Source organism: Stegostoma tigrinum, chromosome 16 (genome assembly GCF_030684315.1).
Source record: "Stegostoma tigrinum isolate sSteTig4 chromosome 16, sSteTig4.hap1, whole genome shotgun sequence".
Classification (NCBI taxonomy): domain Eukaryota; kingdom Metazoa; phylum Chordata; class Chondrichthyes; order Orectolobiformes; family Stegostomatidae; genus Stegostoma; species Stegostoma tigrinum.
Genome location: NC_081369.1, coordinates 740,383 through 759,046, shown reverse-complemented (window position 1 = coordinate 759,046; position 18,664 = coordinate 740,383). Strand labels below are relative to the sequence as shown.

At 44.6% G+C, this 18,664-nt stretch overlaps 1 protein-coding gene across 1 annotated transcript in view; it reads left to right on the top strand.

Moving 5' to 3' along the window:
• The window catches only part of LOC125459875 (septin-7-like), a 67,627-nt gene extending 51,687 nt beyond the window's left edge, over positions 1-15,940 (top strand). Inside the window, exons 7-13 of the mRNA XM_048546848.2 lie at positions 938-1,030; positions 3,945-4,041; positions 6,494-6,545; positions 8,600-8,725; positions 12,071-12,206; positions 12,552-12,697; positions 14,532-15,940. Of these exons, the coding sequence (XP_048402805.1) occupies positions 938-1,030; positions 3,945-4,041; positions 6,494-6,545; positions 8,600-8,725; positions 12,071-12,206; positions 12,552-12,697; positions 14,532-14,571 (690 nt within the window). The 3' untranslated portion in view covers positions 14,572-15,940. The remainder of the gene's footprint in view (positions 1-937; positions 1,031-3,944; positions 4,042-6,493; positions 6,546-8,599; positions 8,726-12,070; positions 12,207-12,551; positions 12,698-14,531) is intronic.
• Positions 15,941-18,664: the final 2,724 nt, after the last annotated feature.

Genomic DNA, 18,664 nt, shown 5'->3' with positions numbered 1-18,664 from the left:
GTAGTGTGTTAAAGTGGCTGTTAGCTCAGGGCTCTTTTTTGCAGGCAGAGTGTAGATGTTCTGTGAAGGGCTCTGTTTTGCAGGCAGAGTGTAGATGCTCTGCAAAGCAATTACCCGGTCTACTAGCAACCCAGTTGATCAATAAGTTCGCAGATGATTCAAAAATTTGTGTGGTTTAAAATATTGAGGAGGTAAACCTTAGACTACAAGAGGATATAGACAGGCTGTTCAGATTGGCTGATAAGCAGTAAATGGAATTCAGTCAGGATAAATATGAAGTGATGTTTTTGGGCCGGACAAACAAGGCAAGAGACTACATGAGTGTTAGGACCTTAGGAAGCTCCAAAGATTAGAGAGACCTTGGTGCGCATGTCCACTCATCCCTTAAGGTATCTAGAATTATGTAAGACTTTACCACAAAATAATGTGTCCAGTCCTAGAATCCACGTTTATAGGCAGAATGTGTGAAGGCACTGGAGAGGATGCAGAGGAGATTTACCAGAATATTGCCTGAACTAGAGAGTGTGAAGTGTTTGAGGTTGTTTCCTTCAAGCAGAGGAGATTGAGAGTAGGCATGACTAAGATGTGTAAAATTATTTGGGAGAAACCTATCCCCTTGCTGGAGGTATCTGTGACTAGGAGATATAGATTTAAGGTAAGCAGTCGGAAGTTTAGAGGAGTTGAGAGGAAAATCTTTTGTCACCTGCAGAGTGGTGAGAATCTTGAACACTGCTTCTAAGAGTGGTAACATTTTAAAAAGCCTTTAGATGTGCTTCTGTAATGCCATTATTTGGTTATGGCACATGCTGGAAAATGGGACTATAATAACTTGTTTTGACTGGCACAGATATGATAGGCCAAAAGACCTTTTTCTATGTTGTAGATCTCTGCAGTTCTGACTACACGCCAATGTCTGAGATACTGTTTATTTGAACAGATAATGAAAGAGATCAAGGAGCATAAAATCAAGATTTATGAATTTCCGGTTACTGAAGATGAAGAGGATAATAAATTGATAAAGAAGTTTAAGGTAAACCGGTTTCCTTGTCATTTTTGTGTGCAGAAACCCATATCTAGAAGGGTCTCGGCCCAAAACGTCAGCCTTCCTGCTCCTCTGATGCTGCTTGGCGTGCTGTGTCCATCCAGCTCTACACCTTGTTATCTCAGATTCTCCAGCATCTGCAGTTCCTACTATCTCTCTAACTCATGGAGCTTGTCACTTTCTGCACAGCAATCTAATTCTACCATAAACCCTTTTCTTATGAACAATTTATCCCTCTTCTCCCATCTCTCCTACTGACTATGTTACCTTGTTGAAGGATCCTCCTTCCTCAATCATGTTAGTTACACCAAACATTCAGTGAGGGTAGTTTGATAAAACCTATATTTTTTCATGTCTCTGATCTGCTTAATCTTGTCCAAACAGTCAGTTATTCTGGTCTCACTTTTTTCAAAGTTTGTTTGATTACGACTGCTGCCAGCCTCAAAGTAATGTCATCAATTATAGCCTCACCAGCATCATATGCAGTTACAGCACAACCTTTCTGCTCTTGTATTCTATGCCCCAGCTAGTAAGGATATCCCAAATGCCACCTAACAACCTAGTTTGCATGCCGTGCCACCTTCAAGGGTCTGTGAAAAACACATGAAGGTCCCTCTGGCCTTCAATACTTTGTTCATTGTGTACATTCATCATGTAATCCCTGGCCTTGTTAGCCAATGTTAGGGCATTGAAGTGCTCAGAAAATATGGAAATCATTGTAGTTTCTTCCCAAGATGTAGCTGATTACTCAAAAATCAACAATATAGAATGTATCCCCCGACGATTTATTGTCAACTCTTCATTCTACCCACACAACTATAGCTAAAACTTAGTGAATTATCTTAACTGTTGATGGTCAATGTCTTTCACAAATTCTGTTACAGAAAGGACTTCCTGCTGCTGTCTTCATTATCACAAAGTTCACATTTCTCTGATGTCTTAAGATTACTCATTCATTTAAGGATATAGCCAGTGCCCCAGTGCAGTCCCTATCTAATGTTTCATTATTCTTTGTTATGTTATTCAGATTGCAGTCTTAGTTGTCATGCCTATGAAATACAAGATGTAATTTTTTTTTAACTTGACTCATACTTCCAAGTCCATTGCTACAACTTCATTGAAATCTCATACTAATGAGAGAGTAATTATAGGTCAGGGTGGTGTTCTTTTTTATTTCCCACAATTCATTTAATTCTGATCTTTGCAATAAATTTAGTTTAAGTTCCTTATTCCACATCCTTTAGTGTTTTTAACTTTTTTGAGAAGATGGTTGAGCTAATTGGCGAAGTCTTAAGGTAATTTGACTTTTTCCCCCCCCCCTTTCAACTCGGTTGCCCAGTGGCGAAGATATTTCTTCATTATTTTGATTAGAAAAGTTAGGTCTTGCTAAAGGAGTGCAATAATTATGGATTAGGTAAGCTGAAAATCCACTGACTTCCCAAAAGCAATTGTTTCGATATGTCCCATTGTTCATAGATGGCCTTCTCAACAGGAAGGCCATTTCACTTGATTCCGAACCTGTGCCGATAAAGCAGTTTGCCTGTGCTATTTTATGTGAAATTACCATGTTTTCATTGACTTAAGTGTGTTGTAATTCCCAAACTTGAAGCAAGTAGAACTCAAGCTCTTAGTTTATTCCTTTATGATCTACAGAATTTCAATAATGTTTTAACCAATGCACCCCACACCTTGGAGACACATCCACAGTCAAACAGTGTTTTTATGATTTGAACATTCACCTTTTTGTGACCAGTAAAATTTCTTCTGCTTGATTGGTATCATACCACTTCATTTTGAAAACCTCACTGTTCATTCTGGACAATAATTGCATAATATTGCAAGCTGCAGCCAAACTCCATTGACATTCCTGGGCTTCATTCTTCTCTTGAAGTTTCCTCATTCCCAGCTGTCCATAAGTCATAACTGCCAAAGATCTGACTATCTTTGCCACTTTCAGTTATGATCCTTCTTTGCTATTGACAATTGCACTTCACAAATCAAGTGTAGAAATCCAGCTACGATTAATTTTTTTTGTGTTGCCGTTTATATGAGGAAGGCTGCTGAAAGTTAATGTTTTCCCTGGAATTTTTGTAAAGCTTCTGATATCTTTTCTGAAGCATCATTCTTTTGTGAAAACCCAACAAGTTAATATTTGGCCCACCTATGTTCCTCACCTTAACACAGTCGAATAATTTAAAGACAAAAATTGAATTAGGAAGTTTTGCAATCTGATGACAAACTCTGTTAAGTTTCTTGATATATTTTTCTATAGAAATCTCTCCACCTTTTTAAATTTATCCAAGTCTGACTGTAACTCATTTATTCAGTGTCATTTTTGTTAGAAATTTTGTGTCATTTTTAATAAATTTACAAACTTACTTGGTGAAAAGTTGTGCCCCAACACTTGTTACTTGACTTTAGCTATTCACTGTAACTGGTATTGCCATGTTATGCCTAAATGATATCTTAGTTTCCAATTTCCACCTGTAGGGAACCATCCTCTGCTGCCTCTGTATATAGATTCCAACCTAGCTAATGAGAAATCAAGGGATATTTGTTCTTTGTGGAGCGTGTCTTGCTGCATCTCTCAGCTCTCATCTCACAATCAGTGTCACAGCTAGTCGTTGTCTATATGTACTCATAGACAGTTAACATTCACCAGCTGTTTCTCTTGACCTTAACAATGACACAAGTAAATCTTAACAGTGTGATTCAGTGGGCATGTGTATCTGACTACGACTGGAGACCATGCTGAAATGGGTTCTCCACAGCTGGAGCAGGTTTTGATTTTTGACAGTGCGTCGAACCCCAGACACAGTGTTCTCTGCCCCATTGCCCTGGCTGTGGACTCTGCTGTAAACTAGTAGAGATCGAGTGTAATGATGACCTTCACTCTCTGCAGGACCATGTACCGCTGGCAGTCGTTGGAAGCACTCTTGTCTTTGAGGTCAATGGGAGAAAAGTTAGAGGTCGTCAGTATCCATGGGGAGTGGCAGAAGGTAAACAGTGATTTCACCTTCTGATTTGAAGTTTTTCACATCATTATGTTCAAGTACTAATCAGCAATCAAGCCCAAGGACCATATCCAGACAAGGCCCCTCCTCTAGATGTGACCTCTGTCCCTTTGGGGCCAGGTCTCTGTTTGTGATCCTCCCCCAGCCCCCTTTCTCATGCACAGCCTGACTTCCAGTCATAACCCTCCCCTCTCCACCATCTTCTCCTCCCTCAGGGCCAGACATCCAGTCATGAATAGGTGATGGCCTAGTGGTATTATTGCTACTCTATTAATCTAGAGACCCAGGTAATGTTGTGGGGACCTGTGTTTGAATCCTGCAGATTGTGGCATTTTAATTAAATAATATCCCATATAATTCACAGGAAAATCCCATCTGGTTCACTAATGTCCTTTATGGAAGGAAATCTGCCATCCTAACTTGGTCTGGCCTGTGTGTGACTCCAGACCAACAGCAGTGTGGTTGACTCTTAACTGCCCTCTGGGCAATTAGGGATGGTTAATAAGTTGAGATATTGTTGTGCTTTCTTGACCGCCGTGTTGACATTGTTGGACCAGGGCAGATTGGTGATCATCACTTCCAGGAACATGCTGCTCTCAACCATCCCTGCCTCAGTGTCATTGATGCAGACAGGGGTGTGCTCTCCACTCTGCTTCCTGAAGTCAAAGACCAGGCTCCTTTATTTAGCTGATGTCGATGGAGATTGTTGCTTTATATGAAGCTGCTCAGCACTCGAGCCCTTTCCTGTGTTCTGCCTCATTGTTTTTTGGGATCAGACCGACAGTAGTAATGTCATCGGCAAACTTGTAAATGGAGCAGGAGTGGAATTTGGCCACACAGTCATGAACGTAAAAGGAGTATATTAGGGGGCTGAGTATGCAGCCTTAAAGGGCACCGATTGTTGAGGGTTATGGTTGAGGTGGTCTTGGCAAATTTTACTGATTGCAGTCAATGTGTCAGGAAGTCAAGGATCCAGTTGCAGAAGTCTGAGTTTGGAGATGAGTTTGTTTGGAATTATGATGTTGAAGGCAGAACAGTTGTCAATAATTAAGAGCCTGGCATGAACATCCTTATGATCCACATGTTCCAGGGATGAGGGTAGGGCCAGGGAGATGGTGTCTGCTGTGGACTGATAAATAGATATTTAATCATTACAATTCTGTATGAGCAGTGTTTCATCCTCTTCAGAACCAGGCCATTGAAATCTTGTGAACCATTCTTATAATTCCCAAAAGCTGCAACACAACCGTACAACTGTATACATTAGCTGCTTCCACTGAACTATCTTGTATAAGATTACACCTGTCTATCAGTGTGAGATCTCCACAAGAATGTCTTGTACAGACAGCCCTGAATCTGTTTGACTAAGTTCGATGACACCACAACTGCAAAAAGTGAACATTCCAGATGTGATGCAGCCCAGAATTTCAAAAACGTGTCCATAAATGGCAAAGATTCAGTTGCAAGACTGCTGCCTGAGTGGTGAATCAAATGCAGTTTCCATTTCAGCATAGAAGAACAGTGACTGGCTGAAAACCACATACCTTTTCAAATGATAAATTAAAGTGGAAATCTCACCACATCTAGCACTGTGGGCTTTGTTTTGCTGGCACATGGTTTTATTTTTTCCTGTTTGTTTTTGCATCTCTTGTCAAAAATGATTAATATCAGGCTTCACTGAACTTCTACTGTGCCAGTTTAACAGAATGCAACACAAAGACTGTGTTTGTCTTATCCTAACTGAGCAGTGATCTGAACTCGTCAGTCTCTTGTCAAATTCTGCACAGTGCAGTAGTGTTTCTGACTAAGCTGTCCTGCATTTGTGTGCCAAAAAAACACATCTTCAGATGTCCAATTGGAAGTAGTGTGTTATAGAGACGTCACTGTTGCAGAGGGAGCCGGCAAGGAGTCAGGCAAGAGCAGGAGGAGAGCTGGGGTCAGGTTAGGGCTGAGTTCTGGACAGTTGTGAGTAGAGAGTCGCAGGGGAATGAAGGAGACAGAGGGAGAACTTGGGGCAGGGAGGTGGGGAGGATCCAATAGAGCCTGTAGTGGGAGCACGTGTAGAGAATCTTAAGATGGTTCTGTGAGCAAAATTGGTACACAGGTTTGAGGGGTTCTGAAGAGGTATGATAGAGAGGGAGATTAGTAGGTCAGTTGGGAGGTGGTGATTGAGGTCGGCAAAGGACGATGAGGTGCCAAACAGTATTGGCATCAGACGAAAGGCACACACCTTTGAGAACAGTTGCAGCAAAACAGCGGATGTACTTCAAGCTGAAGTATGTGTGAACAATTATTCATGGTTAATTCTCGCTGCCATCTTTCTGGGTGGCTGTGAGATGCGTGTGTGTATACTGGGGGGCTTGGTGTCATAATTTGAGGTTTTCTCTGGACTGAGGTTGTTAACGTGTTCTGTCTTTTGTTTTCCAATCTTTTCCAGTTGAAAATGGAGAGCACTGTGATTTTTCTCTTCTGCGCAACATGCTGATCAGGTGAACCCTCTTGCTGACCAATAATAAAGCATGCTTTCTCTTCTTGTAGCTCAAGAAGTCAGAGTGGGAATAGCTGAAACAGCTTGTCAATCCTGCTGTTCCACATCTCTGTTCTAAGTGATCATTCTCTTATCCTTAGAATCTGCTTCTGTGCTCTCAATCCGCCAACGAGCGGAAAGCAGCTTCTTTGTGTCTATCCCATTAATTCCCTTCCTGTACATGTCTATGAGTTTGCCTCTCTCTGTTCTAAACACCAAAGATAGTCATCTCTGTTTAATTGGCCTCTTCTGTGGGACAACCATTAATAAATCTACATCCTTAGTAACATATGGCAGTCAGACTTCCAGAACACTTCTACCTTGAGTTGCGTGACAGAGTGGCTTAGTGGTTAGCTTTACAGCACCAGGGATCCGGGTTTGATTCCATTCTTGAATGACTGTCTGTATGGAGTTGCACGTTCACCCCCTGTCTGGCCTTCCTCCAAGTGCTCCTGTTTCCTCCCACAGTACAGGCTAGGTGGATTGGCCATGCTAAATTGCCCCATAGTATCAGAGATGTGCAGGTTTGGTGAGTTAGCTATGGGAAATGCAGGTTTACAGTGATAGGGTAGGGGTGTGGATCTGGGTGGGATGGTCTTCAGAGGATCTGTGCAGACTTGATGGGCTGAATGCCCTGTTTCCATGCCATAGGGATTCTATGATGCGTGCAGCACTCCTTTTGAATACCTTTTGAGAAATCTATGTGTACTGCACCCATTGGATCACCATTATCTCCAATCAGTTTTCCATTTCCCATATACAAATATGGTTTTATCCATCAAATGATTTATGCGGTAAGACCTTAATTTAGCCCAGTCCAGCGCCCCTGGGTTATTGGATGTGTGGGGGAGGTGCACTCTCTGGGTTCTTGTGCTAAGTGGGGAAGATGTATCTTGAATATAGGGAGATCTAGCCATTTGGATACAAAATTGGCTTGAAGGTAGGAGACAAAGGGTGGTAATGAAAGCTTGCTTTTCAGACTGGAGGCCTTTAACCAGTGGAGTTCCACAAGGATTGGTGCTGGGGCAACTGCTTTTTGTCATTTTATATGAATGATTTGGATGTGAACATAAGAGGTATGGTTAATAAGTTGATGACACCAAGTTTGGTATAGTGGACAGTAAAGAAGGTTACCTCCAAGCACAATGGGACCTTGACCAGGTGGGCCTTGGGTCAAGGAGTGGTAGATGGAGTTTTATCCAGACAAATCTGAACTGCTACATTTTGGTAGAGCAAACCAGGGCAGGACTTTTATGCTTAATGGTAACAACCTGAGGAATGTTTTGAACTAAGAGAACTTGAATTGCAGGTTCATAGTTCCTTGAAAGTGGAGTCACAAGTAGACAGACAGTGAAGGAGGTGTTTGGTATGCTTGTCTTTATTGGTCAGTGCATTGAGTACAGTAGTTGGAATGTCCTGTTGTGGCTGTACACAACATTGGTTAGGCCACTATTGGAATGCTGTGTGCAATTCGGCTCTCCCTGCTATAGGAATGTTGTGAAACTTGAAAGAGTCAAAAAAGATTTACAAGGATGTTGCCAAGGTTGAACAGTTTGACCTAGAGGGAGCGACTGAAAGGGCTGGGGCTATTTTCTATGGAGCGTTGGAGGCTGAGGAGTGACATTATAGAAGTTTATAAAATCATGAGGGGCAGGGATAGGGTGAATAGTCAAGTTCTTTTCCCTGGGGTGCAAGAGTCCAAAACTAGAGGGCATTAATTTAACATGAGAGAGGAAAGATTTATAAGGGACATAAGAGGGCAGTAAATTCATGCAGAGGGTGGTGCGTGTATGGAATGAGTGCCAGAGGAAGTGGAGGTTGGTATAATTAGAACATTTAAAAGGCGTCGATGGGTATGTAAATAGGAGGGGTTGGGAGGGATTTGAGCCAAATGCTGGCAAACGGGACTAGATTAATACAGAATATCGGGTTGGCATGATGTGTGTTCCCATGCTATACATCTCTGACTCAGTTGCTTTCCATGATCTGAATAATGTGCTTTTGTTAAAATTGCAGGACACACATGCAAGATCTGAAAGATATCACCAACAATGTCCATTATGAGAATTACCGGAGTCGCAAGTTAGCAGCAGTGACTGGCAATGGGATTGATGCCAGTAAAACAAAGGGACCCCTCACCAGGTGAGTCTTATAATGTACCTTTGTGGGCTTAGGTCCTTCCAGAGGTGAGTTGCTAACACAGTCCATCACTAAATCCTGCTGGGTGCTGAGTGAAGCAGACAGAGGTATCAGTGACTCTCCAACGTGCACAGAGCTATCAGAGAGGCAGGTCGGATATTTGCTTATATCTGCTGTCTTTTTGGCGAAGGAATTCCGCCTGAGCAATGTGAGACTTCTGGCCCTCAGCAATGTGGTTGACGTTTAATTGCCCTCCGAAATGGCTCTAACAAGCTGCTGGAGCAGCTCCAAAAAATTCAGCAAGGCTGTGAAGCAGACGCACTACCTGGCATCTGTCTGGGCACTAGAAATCGCAACGGTACAGCCAGTCTGGGTAACCACCACACTAACACTTGTGCTATGATTGGAAGAGTATCTTGTGGTCCAGATGAATGCCAGCCAGACATAGATAACAAGGTGTAGAGCTGGATGAACACAGCACGTCGAGCAGCATCAGAGGAGCAGGAAGGCTGACGTTTTTAAATAGGGAGAGAGGGGGAGGTGGATAGAAGATGGATAGAGGCGAAGATAGGTGGAGAGGAGACAGACTGGTCAAAGAGGTGGGGATGGAGCCAGGAAAGGTAAGTAGGTGGGGAGCTAGGGAGGAGATAGGTCGGTCCAGGGAGGATGGACAAGTGAAGGGGGCGGGATGAGGTTAATAGGTAGGAGATGGGCATGGGGCTTGAGGTGGGGGAAGGGTTTAGGTGAGAGGAAGGACAAGTTGGGAAGCTGGGAACAAACTGTGCTGGTTTTGGGATGCGGTAGGGGGAGGGGAGATTTTGAAGCTGGTGAAATCCACAGTAATACCATTGGGCTGCAGGGTTCCCAAGCGGAATATAAGTTGCTGTTCCAGCAACCTTCAGGTAGCATCATTGTGGCACTGCAGGAGGCCCAGAATGGAATAGGGAGCTGAAATGGTTTGTGACTGGGAGGTGCAGTTGTTTAATGCGAATAGAGCATGGGTGTTCTGCAAAGCGGTCCCCAAGCCTCTGCTTGGTTTCCCTGATGTAGAGGAGATTACAACGGGAACAGCGGATGCGATATATCACATTAGCAGATGTGCAGATCTGCTTGATGTGCAAAGTCTTCTTGGGGCCTGGGATGTGGGTGAGGGGGAAACGTGTAGGGGCAAGTGTAGCACTTCTTGTGGTTGCAGGGAAAAGTGCCGGGTGAGGTGGGGCTGGAGGGGAGTGTGGAGCGAACAAGGGAGTCATGGAGAGAGTTGTCCCTCCAGAAAGCAGATAAGGGTGGGGAGGAAAAATGTCTTTGGAGGTGGGGTCCGACTTCACATGGTGAAAGTGTCGGAGGATGATGCGTTGTATGCGGAGGTTGGTGGGGTGGTATGTGAGGACTAGGGGGATTCTCTTTTGGCGGTTATTGCGGGACGGGGTGTGAGGGATGAGGTGTGGGAAACGCGGAAGACTCGTTCGAGGGCGTTCTCAACCACTGAGTGGGGGAACGTTGCAGTCCTTGAAAAACGAGGACAGCTCAGATGTACTGGAATGAAATGCCTCATCCTGGGAGAAGATGCAGTGGAGGCGAAGGAATTGGGAATAGGGGATGGCATTTTTGCAGGAAGGTGGTTGTGAAGTGGTGTTTTCTAGGTCGCTGTGGGAGTTGCTGTGCTTGAAATGGATATTGGTTGCTAGGTATTTGCCGGAGATGTAGACAGTGGTCCCACACGGAGAGAGAGGTATTAGAGATGGTCCAAGAGAACTTGAGGTTGGGGTGGAAGGTGTTGGTGAAATGAATGAACTGTTCTAGCTCCTCGTGGGAGCACGAGACGGTGCTGATACAGTCATCAGTGTAACAGAGGAAGAGGTGGGGTTTAGGGCCAGTGTAGATAAGGAAGAGGGATTGTTCCACATAACCTACAAAGAGGTAGGCGTAGCTTGGGCCCATGTGGTACTCGTGGCCACCCCCTTTGTTCATAGGAAGTGGGAGGATTTGAAAGAGGAGGTGTTGAGGGTGAGGATGAGTTCGGCAAAGCGGATGAGGGTGTCAGTGGAGGGGTACTGATCGGGCCTGCGGAGCAGGAAGAAGTGGAGGGCGTTTAGGCCATCTGTATGGGGAATGCAGGTGTATAGGGACTGGGCATCCACGGTAAAGATGAGTTGTTGGGGACCGGAGAATTGGAAGTTTTGGAGGAGGTTGAGGGCTTGGGTAGTGTCATGGACGTAGTTGGGGAGTTCTTGGACAAAGGGTGAGAAAATGGAGTCGAGATAGATGGAGATAAGTTTGGTGGGGCAGGAGCAGGTGGAGACAATGGGTCGACCAGGGCAGTCAGGTTTGTGGATTTTGGGAAGGAGATAGAAGCAGGCAGTGTGGGGTTGGGGAACAATGAAGTTGGAGGCTGTGGGTGGGAGGTCACCTGAAGTGATTGAGGTTGTGGGAGAAGGACTTCAGTAGAGGGAGGGTTAGGCTCACAGTTGAAGAAGTAAGCGCGGAGGCAGAGGGGGCAGAAAAACTGCTCTATGTCCAAACTTAACCAGTATTCATTGTGTGGGTGGTGGGGGACAAAGGTGAGCCCTTTACTAAGCACTGACTTCGTCCTCAGTACCTTTGTCCCCCTCCACCCACACATCAACGAATACCGGTCACATTTGGACATAGAGCAGTTTTTCCGCCCCCTCCACCTCCGCGCTTACTACTTCAACCGTGAACCTAATCCTCCCTCTACTGACCCCTTCTCCCGCCTCCAACACCGACTACCACCTACCTACTCGCCTCATCTCGCCCCCTTGACCTGTCCGTCCTCCCTACCTCCCCACCTACACTCACCTTTACTGGCTCCATCCCTGCCTCTTTGACCTGCCTATCTCCTCTCCACCTGTCTTCTGCTCTATCCATCTTCTATCCATCTACCCCTCTGTCCCAATTTTTTTTTTCAACACCCTTCCCCATTTCTGAAGAAGGGTCTCGGCCCGAACGTCAGCCTTCCTGCTCCTCTGCTGCTTGACCTGCTGTGTTCATCCAGTTCTCCACCTTGTTATCTCAGCTTCTCCAGCATCTGCAGTTCCCCCACAGCCAGACATAGAGTCATATTTTAGAGAACGTTATCACTGTGACCATTGTTGAATGCCCCTGTGTCCTTCTGTTGGTTTACAATGCAAGGTGAGTGTTTGGGAGAGCGGTTTCCTGTGGACTGTGCAAAAGGAGTGTTTGTGCTGGACAGGATTGACAGCATTTCATGTGGGGAGCATTTATGGGTCAGAGTACATGTGGGCTCTACAAGAGTGTTTATGGGATGTTTCCTATGAATTCTGCAAGCGGAGTATTGGAGCTCTTATTTACAGTGTTGAATGGCAGGAGTCCATTGGCTGAAATGGAGGAAGAACGCCGTGAGCACGTGGCCAAAATGAAGAAGATGGAGACAGAAATGGAGCAGGTCTTTGAGATGAAGGTTAAAGAGAAAAAGCAGAAACTTAAGGACTCTGAAAATGAGGTACCACATCGCACCTATTGGTCTTGCATTCCACTTCTGACTCTTTCTCACTTTGTTCTTTTTTTCCCTCTTTCATCAATCTCTCGCAACCCCCGTCCCCACCATATCTCTCTCTCTCTCTCTCTCTCTCCCTCTCTCTCCGCACCCCCCCAATCTGTCTCTTGCCTTGCACTCCTGGTCACACCCCCTCTCTCTCTCTGCGCTAGCCCACACTGTACCCATTGTCTTACTGACTCCCCTCAATCTGTTCTGACCCATTCTCTAAAACTCTTGATCAGTGTGTGTACTCGCACTGGATTCTGGTTCCAGTTCAAGCTCATACTATTCTCTGACTCCCAACCGTAGCTGCAACGTCGTCATGAGCAGATGAAGAAGAATTTGGAGGCACAGTATAAGGAACTCGAGGAGAAGCGCAAACAATTTGAGGAGGAGAAAGCAGCTTGGGAGATGGAGCAGCGTGTGCTGGAGCAGCAGAGGCTCGATTCATCAAAGTGAGTGCAACAGAGTGTGGCTGTGAGAAACGGCGTGCGCACACAGATGCAAGGGATGGTAGTGGGAAGGGCAGGTTGGGGGGTGGGGAGGGAGAGAGGGTGCACAGGGGATGGGGGAGCAAAAGTGTGATCAAGCAAGGAGCTGTTGGCTTTTTTCCACGTGCTGTCTCTTTCTCTCTCCTTAATCATCCTCACCCTTCACTCACCCCCAAGCAAATGTGAAGCAGATATGTGTCAGTTCACTAAAGTGTGTTCAAATGCAAACAGGGTAATTATTTTTAGGGTCTCAACTGTTCTGATGTTAATTGGAATAATGTTGATGTAAAGACTTTAGAGGAGGCAGTTTTCTTGAAATATAGTCTGGAGGGCTTTAGTATGTCAATATGTAGATGGTCCTACAGGGCAGTGCTGAACTGAATTCTGGGTAATGACATAAAACAGGGGTTCGAGGTGACAGTGGTGATTATTTTTGGTGATAAAACATAGTGTTGTGGTCACTCAGTTTGTTATGGAAAAGCAGAAAGATTATCTGTGGAAAACGGTTTTGGATTTAGGTAAGGCAGATTTTATTAAAATAAGACAAGATCTCGTCAAAATAGACTGGAAACAGCCACTCGATGGTAAACCTACAGTAGAACAGTGGGAGGCATTCACAAAGGTACTGGGGACAATACAGGCCCAAAATGTTCCTTTTGGAACGAAACGTAGTAGCAGTGAGCCCAGAGAACACTGGATGTCTGGGCCTGTTAAACTTTGCTAATGTATCTGCTTCTCCCACCTCCCCCAGCAGCACATTCCAGACGTCTGCCACCTCTGCATTTAAAACAAAATTCCCCATCTCATCTTAAACCCACGTCCCGTATTATTTGAAAGGGTTCCTACTATCCATCCTGTTCATGCCTCTCATAATTTTGTATACTTCTATTAGCCCACCCCCTCAGCCTCCGATACTCTTGTTAAAGCAATCTAAGTTTGTCCATCCCTCCTGATAGCAAATATAGTCCTATCCAGGGAACATCCTGGTAAACCTCTTTTACACCATGTCCAAAGCCTCCACATCCTTTCTCCAGTGCAGTGATCGGAACTGCATCCAGTAATCCAAACTGAATTTACCTTAACTAGATTTTATATAGCTGCAGCATGACTTACCAACTTCTTATAAATCTGTGCCCCAACAGCCAAAGTATGTTGTGTGCCTCCTTTAGCAATACCCACTTGTGTTGCCACTTTGAGGGAGCTATGGTCTTAAACCATAAGATCCCCTTGTGCATCAATGCTCCTCAGGGACTGGCCATTTACTGTATACTGTCCTCTTGCATTCTTCGCAACCCACAACTCCACTAATTCATTGGCAAATTTACTAATTGGACCACTGAAAAATTCGTTCAAATCATTTATGTTACAGTGGGCATGGGCAGGGTAAATGGAAAGTAGCAGTTCCCCAAACTAACAGCGACAAGGGGGCATAAGTGAAAGGCAGAAGGTGTGGAGGGGGATTTGAGGAGATCAGTTTTTCTTTCAGAGGGTAGTCGGGGTCTTGAATGTGCTACCTGGAGGTGGGAATCTCACAATCTTTGAAAAGTACTTGGATGAGCATTTGAAATGTTATGACATTGAGGGATAACGGTGTAGTGCAGGAAAGTAGGGTAGGTAATAGTATGTTTTAGCTGGTACAGACTCAGTGAGCAGAAGGGTCTTCTCTGTCCTGTACAATTCCATTACTCTGTGACTCTCCCCTCACCTTTGTGTGCCCTCCCTTCCCCAGTCCTTACATGTGTCCAGTATACAGTGTCTGAGTGAGTTAAACTGACAGCTTTCTTTTTAATCCTCTCAGAACAATGGAGAAAAACAAAAAGAAAGGCAAGATTTTCTGAAGTTTATTGCCCAGATGTTTCTGGCTGACATCATTATCCACCCTGCAGCTTCTGGACGTCAATAAATGCCACTGATCACACATTTCCGGAACTGTCTTTGTCCCGCCGGACTGCTGATGAAATGGTGAATATATACCAGATCAAGGCCACACGCTTCTTCACTGAGCCTCTCAATGTAGTTAAACTCTATTATTTAGTGTCTTGCAGGGTGAGGAGGATAGCTTGTGTCAGCCAACACTGCAATGCTGCTTACACTAGCTTCCCTCTAATTAAAGGGTCAGCTCTTGGCTTCCAAATTCCTGCCTGCTTGCTGTGCTCTGACACATTCCTTACTTTCAGCAGGTGACTCGTAGCAAGGCCTAGGCACCTCCTGTTGCTGTTTTTCCCTGAATCCTCGGATATTGCCAGGAGTTGATTGGGATGGTGCGTGATGAGGGGTTTGTAGTGTTTGGCAATGGAGACTGCTAAACGTCCCCCACTCCCCATACTGATCACAAATGGGACTAAGCAGTCTACAGTTCAATCTCTGAGCTATTACTGAAAAAGCCCATTTGGTTACTGAATGCATTGACCATTCCACACAGCAACTCTGATTCCTGTTTGTGGTCGTGTTTTAGTGAGCACGTTCACTTGAGTGAATGAACACCAGCTCGTGGTGATTTTCTCTGTGTAAGCTCTTTGCCTCCTGTTTCCCCGTGACTCTGAGTGAGTTTTGATGTTGTGCGTGATTTCTGTTGTGTAAATGTTCCCAGATGCTCCTGCTGCCCACTTGTCTGATTTTTCTATAAGGTTAAACAGCATGGGATAATGTGCTTTGTCCCTAGCCTGGTGTTCAGACCCAGTGTGACTGATTGTACTGCAGCTACGGGCCAGCTTGAAAATGCTGCCTCACCTATTACTGAAGGTTTGCGATGTTTTGATGCTTTGTTCATCAGTTTATTCTACATGGAGAACCTGAAGCTAAGGCTTTTCACATCACAGCTTGGGGGACACTTTCTTTCTTTCTTTACCCTCCACCCTCATTCCTTGCCTCATCCCCTCCCCATCTCTCCCTCTTTGCGCCCTCCCAACTTGCCATTCCTGTCTCCCTCTGGACTCCTGCCTTCTCTCCTCCCACGGGCCAGACAGTGTTTCTGAGGGTGCTGTTGCTCGTCTGGGAGACAGACTAGATCTGAATTGCACATACCCCCAGTGGCTGGGGGCTTTGACGAAGTAACTGAAATATTGACTCAGACTCATTCCCCTCGCCACACCCCAACCCACCTTGAGGCATTTATTGTAAGTTTTAAAATATAAGCTTCACTTTGATATTTTGTAACCATCACTGCCATGTATGTAAAGCAATGATTAAAGTCTCCGATATAAACTATCCTATTTCCAGGTGAGTGATATGGCAATGTTATTGCGTTATACGGCATAGGACTGTACAAACACAGTCACAACCACATGCTGCAGAAAGTAGTTTGGGCTAAAATGTTAGATGTTTTCAAGAAGCTAGACGTTGTTCTAATGGCTAAATTGATCAAAGGGGAGAAAGCAGAAACAGGGTAACACAAATATACAGCACCAAAGCGGCTGTTTGGCCTATTGAGCTTGTACTTTTAAAAATGTATAATAACCAACACTCGTCTCACTTTCCTGCACTAGGCTTGTCACCTTAAATGTAAGAACATTCAGGTGCACATCCAAGTACTTTTGAAAGGTTGTGAGGCTTCCCACCTCAATCAACCTCCCAGGCAGTTCATCCTCAACTCCCATCATCCTCAGGAGAAAAACGTTTTCTCAAGATGATGTCCTCTTGACACTGACCCTTTGGCTAAGAGAAACAGATGCTTTCTATTCACCCTGTTCTTGCCTCTCATAATCTGTCAGGCCCCCCCTCCAACCTTCTGTGGTCTGAAAGGAACAGCCTGGGCTTATCCAGCTCCTGTTAGTTGCTGAAATGCCCCATCCCAGGCAACATCCTGATGAATCTCCTCTGCACCCCCTCTAGTGCAATCACATTCTTTCTAGAGTATGGTGACCAGGAGTGCAAACAGTATTCTAGGTGTGTCATAACCAAAGTTCTGAACTACTAACCACCATTTTTTATGCTTACCACAAATATATTTATCCCTCCCGTAATCTTATCTACATCACTTATCAATATCACAAAACTACAACGGATCCAGCACTGATCTCTGTAGTATGCTATTGCTCACAGGCTCGTAGTTTCAAAGAAAAGCCTTTCACAACTGAGTTTGATGATCAGCTGTGATTATACTAATGGTGGAGCAGGCTGAAAAATCTGAATAGCCTTGTCCAACACCTATTTCGTTTGTTTCTATCACAGAGTCTGAGAAAGTGTCTGTCCCTACAATATTAACTACTTCACAATCCTTAGAGTACTTCTCCCACCAATTTCCCTAGCTATTCCACCTATCCTTAGCTTCTTACATCAATCCTTACCAGAGCCATGTGAAAAACTGTAAACCCTCTGCACTGTACATCCTTTGATCTACTCAAAGACACACTGTAGGGGATTGAGAGAGCAGCTTTATATCAGTCAAGCAGATGTGCCTGAGGGTGATGCTGATGTATACACAGCATTTGGAACCCAGTTTTTCAGAAACAAAACCATGAGAGATTTTACTTTAAGGCAGCTGTTTATTTGAGGTTTTGTACAGAACAAGATGTCAATAGTATGTAGCGCACTGAAGGATTGATGTTAAAATCTCATCATTATTTTTAATACCTCATAATTTTTAGAGTAGGTTCAGTCAGATATCTAATATCAAAGAGTAAATAGTGGGACAGAGTTGTAGTCAGCTTGCCCCTTTTGTCGGCACTGTCAATGCTGTGAAGAGAAAGCAATGGAGTGGGGTGTGTGGATGGGTTAAAGGGATGGAGGGAGTCTTTGAATAATCTGGATCCAGGTGAAGGATTAACTTGTCACCTCTGCCGTTCCCTGTCCCAAAGTTGAGTGAATCTAGCCGGGCAGTTCGTCTTTCTCAGCTTTTGCTTCACAACAGCTATATTTCCATAGCAGTTATAACACAGTTGGAGTATCACCAAGGTAAACCAGACTGAGTCACATACGGCAAGATTCAAGCCGGTGCCCAAAACACCAGGTCAAAGTATCAGGTTTCACTGGGAATTGAGCTGAGGCAGGGCTAGATTCAGATTCAGTGATCTCCTAGAGCTGCTGCAAGTTGGTGAGCAGTGTATGATGTCCAAGGTTTGACCTCGGACTGGTATCGTGGAGGCAGATAGTGCCCATAGCTCAAGCAAAGTTTGTAACTGGGGCTGAAGACATCGGCTTCCTGATTTATATTCCGATCAGTTCTGATCTCTGGGAAACATGTGCACCAAACTAATGCTGAGGTAAGCTTACCTATGTGTCCTGATATTTCAGATGATATTGCAGAAGGACACTGTTGATGGGAAACAGGAGCAGGGGTGAGGATCAATTCTTGGGAGACATCAGTGCTTATGGTGCAAGAAGACAGTTGAGTGGAACCAGGTGAGAACTGTCCCAGGCACCCAGCTGAAACGTGAAGGTGAAAATTGACCTTGAATTTCAGTTACTGAGGGAGAAACCACATCTTAAAATGAGTTTGCAGCACCATTTGATTGGGTACTGATACAGTGCTACTTTTGAGTGATTGGGAGCTGTCTGAGGTACTTCAGGCTTTAATTAGTCAGTAAATGACAAGTATCTGCAAGAGAGTAGATGAGGAGGATAAGGGGCCTGGAGATCCACAAAAACACAACTCTTCTGATGAGGACAGATGGGTAGCCTGTCATCTCCAGTAGAAAGTGTCTGGGAATTCAGTGATCATTGTCAGGTGGCGTTATTAAAAAGCATGACAGATCTCCCTCTGGACGTTGGCTTCTTTCACTGCCTCTCTTTGAGCTCCATCACTCGATCCTGCACCCATTGATCTTCAGGATTAGCACACACCAGGCGGTTGACTACTGTTTGGAATCTGAAGTGAAAGGGGCAGATGTCAGTCGTGACTTGCTCTAGATCTCAAGGTAGATTACAATATACATGTGGGTTTCTTCAATGCCAATACAGTGTGGCAAATCTCAGACAGAAAGAGTTTTTCAG